General features: G+C 46.9%; 1 protein-coding gene across 8 annotated transcripts in view; it reads right to left on the bottom strand.

Moving 5' to 3' along the window:
• The window catches only part of LOC135098920 (uncharacterized), a 70,882-nt gene that overhangs the window by 19,132 nt on the left and 44,250 nt on the right, over positions 1-7,500 (bottom strand). For 5 of the 8 annotated variants that reach the window (XM_064001338.1, XM_064001337.1, XM_064001342.1 and 2 more), the window contains exons 2-3: positions 4,985-5,183; positions 4,345-4,876 (exon numbers count right to left, since the gene is read on the bottom strand). In XM_064001338.1, the coding sequence (XP_063857408.1) occupies positions 4,995-5,183 (189 nt within the window). In that variant the 3' untranslated portion in view covers positions 4,345-4,876; positions 4,985-4,994. Of the gene's footprint in view, positions 1-4,344; positions 4,877-4,984; positions 5,184-7,433 lie in introns of those variants that run through there. The other 3 variants (XM_064001343.1, XM_064001344.1, XM_064001345.1) reach the window with 2 other exon arrangements.

The raw sequence follows: 7,500 nt of genomic DNA, 5'->3' as shown, positions 1-7,500 counted from the left end.
TTGTTTGTGTGTGTGTGTGTGTGTGTGTGTGTGTGTGTGTGTGTGTGTGTGTGTGTGTGTGTGTGTGTGTGTGTGTGTGTGTGTGTGTGTGTGTGTGTGTGTGTGTGTGTGTGTGTGTGTATGTAATATCTCTGCAACCTCTATGTTATTTTACCTACCATACTTTGCAAATATTTCACGCATATTTCTTATGATTCTTACTGTTTCATAATCTCTCTCTCTCTCTCTCTCTCTCTCTCTCTCTCTCTCTAGCCATATCGATCTTCTTCACATTCGTTCTTCAAGTTCACCCGCTGACTCGCTAACTCACTGACTCGCTCGTTGGTTCTAACAAGGCCGTGAGCGCTGCTTCACGACCTCTCTCCCCTGCCAGCTAACAAGGGTGAAAATCTACGGTATTGGCGAACTCTCTTTCACTTTTATTTGCTGTGCCTCCCTATGTTGCCCCATGAAAAGCGTAGGATCAAAATTTCCATCACCTTTCATCATTTTCATCCATCTCACTGTGGGACTGAGTGATACAAAGGCAGTGGAGAAATGGGAAGGTGTAGGAAGATTACTGATGAAGATTATGACTAGTAGAGACGTAAGGAAACACGAGGAAAGGAACATTTGAAGAGTAGAAGGAAAAAAAATTAGAGTAAAAATGTGAGGAGGAAGAGGAGGAAAGGCAACAGATAGGACAGGGGAGGAGGAGAAGAAAGACTGAAAAAGGAAGAAAGAGAAGAAAAATAGATGGGAATAAGAATAGTAGGAGGAATGAGTAGGAAAGGAGTAAAGAGACAGCAGGAGGGAACTCCAAGACCTGACATCCTTTCATCACTCATCCTAGTGCATCCTAGTCTTCTATCCTTCCGTTCTAGTCCTTCCGTCCTTCCACCAACCATCCAACTATCAACCTATTAAAGGAGGAGGCAGTAGACACCTGCCGAAACGATAATTACTCCCAGTGAAGTCTAAAGCACTGTTCAGGGGGTGCTGTGAACTTATCATTAAACCCAGCTGTGACCTCACTGAACGTTTCCCTTTGTGTCTCACAACACAAGGGGGTAGTCACAGCCTGCCCTCTAAAGACAACTCTCTTCCTCCACACAAAACTACAAGCACCTAATAACACACACACCCTTCACTCAAAAATTTTAAAATCATCATGGCGACTCCTACACCAGCTTTGGAGTCCCCATCTTGGGAGGGGACCATAAATGTCCCCAGGTCGGACTGCCTTTCTGTCGACGACCCTAAGTGTCTTGACACCCCCCCCCCTCTCATATTTTTCTTCATTAACTTCTGCAACATTCGCGGTCTAAGATCTAATTTTCAATCTGTAAAACACCACCTCTCCTCTTCTAAACCTCATCTTCTTTTCCTCACTGAAACTCAGGTGTCTGAGGCAACTGAAAAGTAGCCCCTTTTCTGTTTCCTCCTACTTTCCCTATCCTCATTTTCGATCCAAAGCTGGATGTTGCATTTATGTCCGCAATGACTTAACCTGCTCTCGTGCCCACGTTCTTGAATCTTCCGAGTTTTCCACCATCTGGCTACGACTACAGAGTCACTCTCAAATTAAATTTATCTGTGCTGTATACCTCTCACCTAACTCTTCTGACTATAAGAAATTCTGACTTCTTAACTTCCAAAGTGGAGCACATTCTGACCCTCTTCCCTTTTGCAGAGATCTCCATTCTTGGAGACTTCAATGTTCACCACTAGCTTTGGCTTTCCTCTCCCTTCACTGACCATCCTGGTGAACAAGCCTACAACTTTGCTATCCTCCATGACCTAGAGCAATTGGTGCAACACCCTACTCGCATTCCTGACCGTCTTGGAGATACGCGGAACATTCTTGACCTTTTCCTGACCTCTAATCCTGGTTATGCTGCCACCCTTTCTTCTCCGTTGGGCTCCTCCGATCACAATCTCATATCTGTATCTTGTCCTATCGCTCCAATGCCTCCTCAGGATCCCCCTAAGCGAAGGTGCCTCTGGCCTTTTGCCTCTGCTAGTTGGTGGAACCTGAGGAGGTATTTTGTTGATTTTCCTTGGAATGACTACTGCTTCCGTGTCAGAGACCCGTCTTTGTGTGCTGAGCGCATAACAGAGGTGATAGTGTCTGGCATGGAGACATACATTCCTCACTCTTTTTCTCGACCTAAACCTTAGATTCTAAACCTTGGTTTAACACAGCTTGTTCTCGTGCTATACATGATAGAGAGGTGGCCCACAAAAGGTACTCAAGCCTTCCATCACCAGAATCTCATGCACATTACATTTCTGCCCGGAACCATGCCAAGTCTGTTCTCCAACTAGCCAAAAACTCCTTCATTAACAGAAAGTGTCAAAACCTTTCAAGATCTAACTCCCCTCGTGACTTCTGGCATCTAGCCAAAAATATCTCCAATAACTTTGCTTCTTCTTTCCCGCCTATATTTCAACCAGATGGCACCACTGCTATCACATCTATTTCTAAAGCTAAACTCTTCGCTCAAACCTTTACTAAAAACTCTACCTTGGACGATTCTGGGCTTGTTCCTCCCTCTCCTCCACCCTCTGACTACTTCATCCTACCTATTAAAATTATTCGCAATGATGTTTTCCATGCCCTCGCTGGCCTAAACCCTCGGAAGGCTTATGGACCAGATGGGGTCCCTCCTATTGTTCTCCGAAACTGTGCCTACTTGCTTGCACCTTGCCTAGTCAAACTCTTTCAGCTCTGTCTGTCAACATCTACCTTTCCTTCTTGCTGGAAAGTTTGCCTACATTCAGCCTGTTCCTAAAAAGGGTGACCGTTCTAATCCCTCAAACTACCGTCCTATTGCTTTAATTTCCTGCCTATGTAAAGTTTTTGAATCTATCCTCAACAAGAAGATTCTTAAACATCTATCTCTTCACAACCTTCTACCTGATCGCCAGTATGGATTCTGTCAAGGCCGCTCTACTGGTGATCTTCTGCCTTTCCTTAGTGAGTCTTGGTCATCCTCTTTTAGAGATTTTGGTGAAACTTTTGCTGTTGCCTTGGACATATTAAAAGCTTTGGACAGAGTCTGGCACAAAGCTTTGATTTCCAAACTACCCTCCTATGGCTTCTATCCTTCTCTCTGTAACTTCTTCTCTCTGTAACTTCATCTCAAGTTTCCTTTCTGACCGTTCTATTGCTGCTGTGGTAGACGGTCACTGTTCTTCTAAATCTATTAACAGTGGTGTTCCTCAGGGTTCTGTCCTGTCACCCACTCTCTTCTTATTATTCATTTATGATCTTCTAAACCAAACTTCTTGTTCTATCCACTCCTACGCTGATGATACCACCCTGCACTTTTCCACGTCTTTTCATAGACGTCCAACCCTTCAGGAGGTAAACATTTCACGCAGCGAAGCCACAGAACGCTTGACCTCTGATCTTTCTAAAATTTCTGATTGGAGCAGAGCAAACTTGGTATTGTTCAATGCCTCAAAAACTCAATTCCTCCATCTATCAACTCGACACAACCTTTCAGACAACTATCCCCTCTTCTTCAATGACACTCATGTGTCCCCCTCTTCTACACTGAACATCCTCGGTCTGTCCTTTACTTATAATCTGAACTGGAAACTTCACATCTCATCTCTAGCTAAAACAGCTTCTATGAAGTTAGGTGTTCTGAGACGTCTCCGCCAGTTTTTCTAACACCCCCAGCTGCTAACTCTGTACAAGGGCCTTATCCGTCCATGTATGGAGTATGCTTCACATGACTGGGGGTTCCACTCATACTGCTCTTCTAGACCTGGTGGAATGAAAAGCTTTTCGTCTCATCAACTCCTCTCCTCTAACTGACTGTCTTCAGCCTCCGTCTCATCGCCGCCATGTTGCATCTCTAGCTGTCTTCTACCGCGATTTTCATGCTAACTGCTCTTCTGGTCTTGCTAACTTGCCTCCCCTCCTCCCGCGGCCTCGCTGCACAAGACTTTTTTCTTTCTCTCACCCCTATTTTGTCCACCTCTCTAACGCAAGAGTTAACCAGTATTCTCAATCATTCATCCCTTTCTCTGGTAAACTCTGGAACTCCCTGCCTGCGTCTGTATTTCCATCTTCCTATGACTAGAATTCCTTCAAGAGGGAGGTTTCAAGACACTTATTCCTGAATTTTTGAGTACCGCTTTGACCCTTTTATGGGACTGGCATTTCAGTGGGCATTTTTTTTTATTGGATTTTTGTTGCCCTTGGCCAGTGTCCTTCCTACATTAAAAAAAAAAGGAGAAAGGTACTCACCAGCAGGTGTCACACAAAGACCAAAGGTACGCACCAGAAGGTACTAGGGAAAGGACGAAGTACTAGCCAGCAGGCACTACATAAAGGGCAGGGGTACTCACCAGGAGGGACCAGAGTCGTTGTCCGTGGACACCGAGGACCAGGAGCTCTACTTGGAACAGGGTGACGGCGCGGGCAGCCAGTCCATCTCCCCGGCCGGCACGGCGGCCCCTACACTCTGGGTGCGGTGGTTCTTGCTGATAAAGGCACTCCAGTGGTCACCGCTGCTGGAGGTGAGGCGCTGGGACCTGGGGCCCGAAGGAGAGATCTGGGCGGAGTGGGACGCTGCCGTGCAGGAGGCACAGCCGGTCAACTGGGGCGTCTGTGGGGAGCTGCACCGCCGCCCATACCGCAGCGCCACGGAGGCAAAGGACGTGGGCGCCTGCTGGAAGGCGGGCGTGCCACGGAGAAGTGTGTGGCCTCCCGAGGAGTGAACGACGGCAGTGTGGATAGCACGGGTGCAGGCAGGCGAGGGGGCACAAGGCACGTGTGGGGAGCGGGCGGCAGCCAGGGGACCGCCCATGGGCAAGCCGATGCCGCGCCCTACGGTCACGTTGCGGGGAATCACCTTCAGCTTGATGGGCCTGCGCGGGTCTGTTGGGAGAGGAAGAATGAGTGAACATGACGCCGCAGGGAGCAGCGTGACGCAACTCACATGTCACACCACCGCCGCCACCCAAGAGAAGGCCGCCCGCCACTCACCTGATAGAGACTATCGCTTCTCTTGTTCCCCGGGCGAGTGCCGTTCCTTGCCCTCCTCAGCGCTGGACCTCCGCTGCGACTTGGCTCCTTTGGCCTCCAGCGCCAGGCTCCTGCTGGCCTCGGCGGACCTGCCAGCCTCCGTGTCCAGGTCCCCTCCGGCATCCCACTCACCCTTGAGGTGACGATAACTCGTGGAGACCTGCAGACCCAAGAGACGCGGTGGTGAGGAAAGCATCAGGTATCGGTCAGTCACTCAAACATTCACTCACACAGTCAGATAGTGCGTCAGCCCGTCATTCACGTGGTCAGTTATGCAACCACCCACACATGCCGCTAAAAGGTCAATAAGCTAGTCAGTCAGTCAGTCAGTCAAACATCCAGATTGTTAGCCAACTAATTAGTCACTCAACAAACCATCTCGCCAGTCAACCATTCAGTCAGTCAGTCAGTCAGTCAGTCAGTCAGTCTGCCAGCCAGCCAGATAGACATCCACATAAACACGCCCCTCCCAAAAAGAAACTAATAAAGTAAAAAGAAAAAAAAAAAGACTAGAAAATCAGGAGAGTGCCAAGCCAACACACAAAAAAAAGGAAAAGAAAGCGGGGAGAGAGAGAGAGAGAGAGAGAGAGAGAGAGAGAGAGAGAGAGAGAGAGAGAGAGAGAGAGAGAGAGAGAGAGAGAGAGAGAGAGAGAGTGGTCGCAAAATTAATGTTTAACTAATTCTGCGAAGACTACCTATATGACCTCCTCCTCCTCCTCCTGTGTTTCCCTCCCCTCATAAATCCTCGCCTCACGGATCTTCCTCTTTATCGAACACCTTGCTGCCAAATATTGACTTTTAATACACCTTTTTCATCTCTCTCTCTCTCTCTCTCTCTCTCTCTCTCTCTCTCTCTCTCTCTCTCTCTCTCTCTCTCTCTTTTTTTTTTTTTCTTTCTGTGTGTGTGTGTGTGTGTGTGTGTGTGTGTGTGTGTGTGTGTGTGGATGGGTGGCTGTTGGGGTGGATGTCGGTGTGGGTGGGTGTGCGCGCGCGTCTCTACATACACTAACTGGTGAATGAGAGAGGAGTGCACATTGACTCACTGAATCTCTCATGGACGAATGCGCAGGCAAACCAAACTGCAGTGAGGGAGTGGGGGTAATAATAACCAATAACAACCCGGGCAATCTTGGCTCTCTCGTCTCCAGTGAGGTAAGGGATGTGTTCCTCTCATCGATTCTCACAATTTTCAAGCGGTTCAGCACACGTATTCTGAAACACTTTGCTCTCTCTCTTTTTCTCTCACCACGAATATTTTCCAAGGCCACAGAAATGATCAGGCGGGTTCTCAAAGAGTGTTTCTCCTGTTAATAATGTAGAAATCTTGTTCATCTGTTACTGAGACTACAGGAACGCACTTTAAAATCTGTGTAACTTCAACTATAGCTTCTTGAATGTAGTGGAGGTGTAGCGCAGATGTGTTTCAGAGTATGGCCCTAGGTTAATATATGGCCTTTGACCCATTGTTTGTTCATATTCTCTCTCCTATTACCTGAGTTGTCTTATGTCCTAAATTTATGAATTTGGAGAATGTTACCTATTGAGAATTTTGACCAGAGAGAGAGAGAGAGAGAGAGAGAGAGAGAGAGAGAGAGAGAGAGAGAGAGAGAGATGTGGGAGGGAGGGAGGGAGAGACCAAACTGGAAGCCTTTTCGGTAGTGTCAGTTGGTAAGGGAAGGGAAACACGAAGCGGAGGAAGGGGTGACAGTAGGAGTGGTGGAGGCAGTGGTAGCAATGGCAGTGGTGGAGGCAGAGGTGGAAATGATAGTGATGATAGTAGTACATAGAAGTGGTGGTGGTAATGGTGGTGGTGGTGGTGGTGGTGGTGACGGTAATTAGGGAAGAAATAGCAATGGTAGTACTGGTTGTTGTTGTTGTTGTTGTTGTTGTTGTTGTTGTTGTTGTTGTTGTTGTTGTTGTTGTTGTTGTTGTTGTTGTTGTTGCTGCTGCTGCTGCTATTGCCGTTTTTTTTTATCATGGTAGTGGTAATGGTAAACTCTGGAACTCCCTGTCTACTTCTGTATTTCCACCTTCCTATGACTTGAATTCCTTCAAGAGGGAGGTTTCAAGACACTTATTCATCAATTTTTCACCACTGCTTTGACCCTTTTATGGGACTGGCATTTCAGTGGGCATCTTTTTTATTGGATTTTTGTTGCCCTTGGCCATCGTCCTTCCTACATAAAAAAAAAAAAAAGTGGTAACAGTAGTAGTAGTAGTAGTAGTAGTAGTAGTTGTTGTTGTTGTTGTTGTAGAGGCGGTGGTGATGGTGATATGATCTACTTTAGTTCGTTGTGTTTGAAGTTCCGTCGGGTGAGCAAATTGTTTGTTCGTTCGTTTGTTTGTCTGCTTGTTTGTTTGATCTCTATAGGTAATATACAAAGGGAAATTACACGGATGAGTGACTAACCGAAATATTAACTGTAGTAGTAGTAGTAGTAGTAGTAGTAGTAGTAGTAGTAGTAGTAGTAGTAGTA

The sequence above is a fragment of the Scylla paramamosain genome, unplaced genomic scaffold (assembly GCF_035594125.1).
Source record: "Scylla paramamosain isolate STU-SP2022 unplaced genomic scaffold, ASM3559412v1 Contig92, whole genome shotgun sequence".
In the NCBI taxonomy this organism is placed as follows: domain Eukaryota; kingdom Metazoa; phylum Arthropoda; class Malacostraca; order Decapoda; family Portunidae; genus Scylla; species Scylla paramamosain.
Note: the sequence above shows the minus strand (reverse complement) of the source record. Positions and strands in the feature narration are given on the sequence as shown.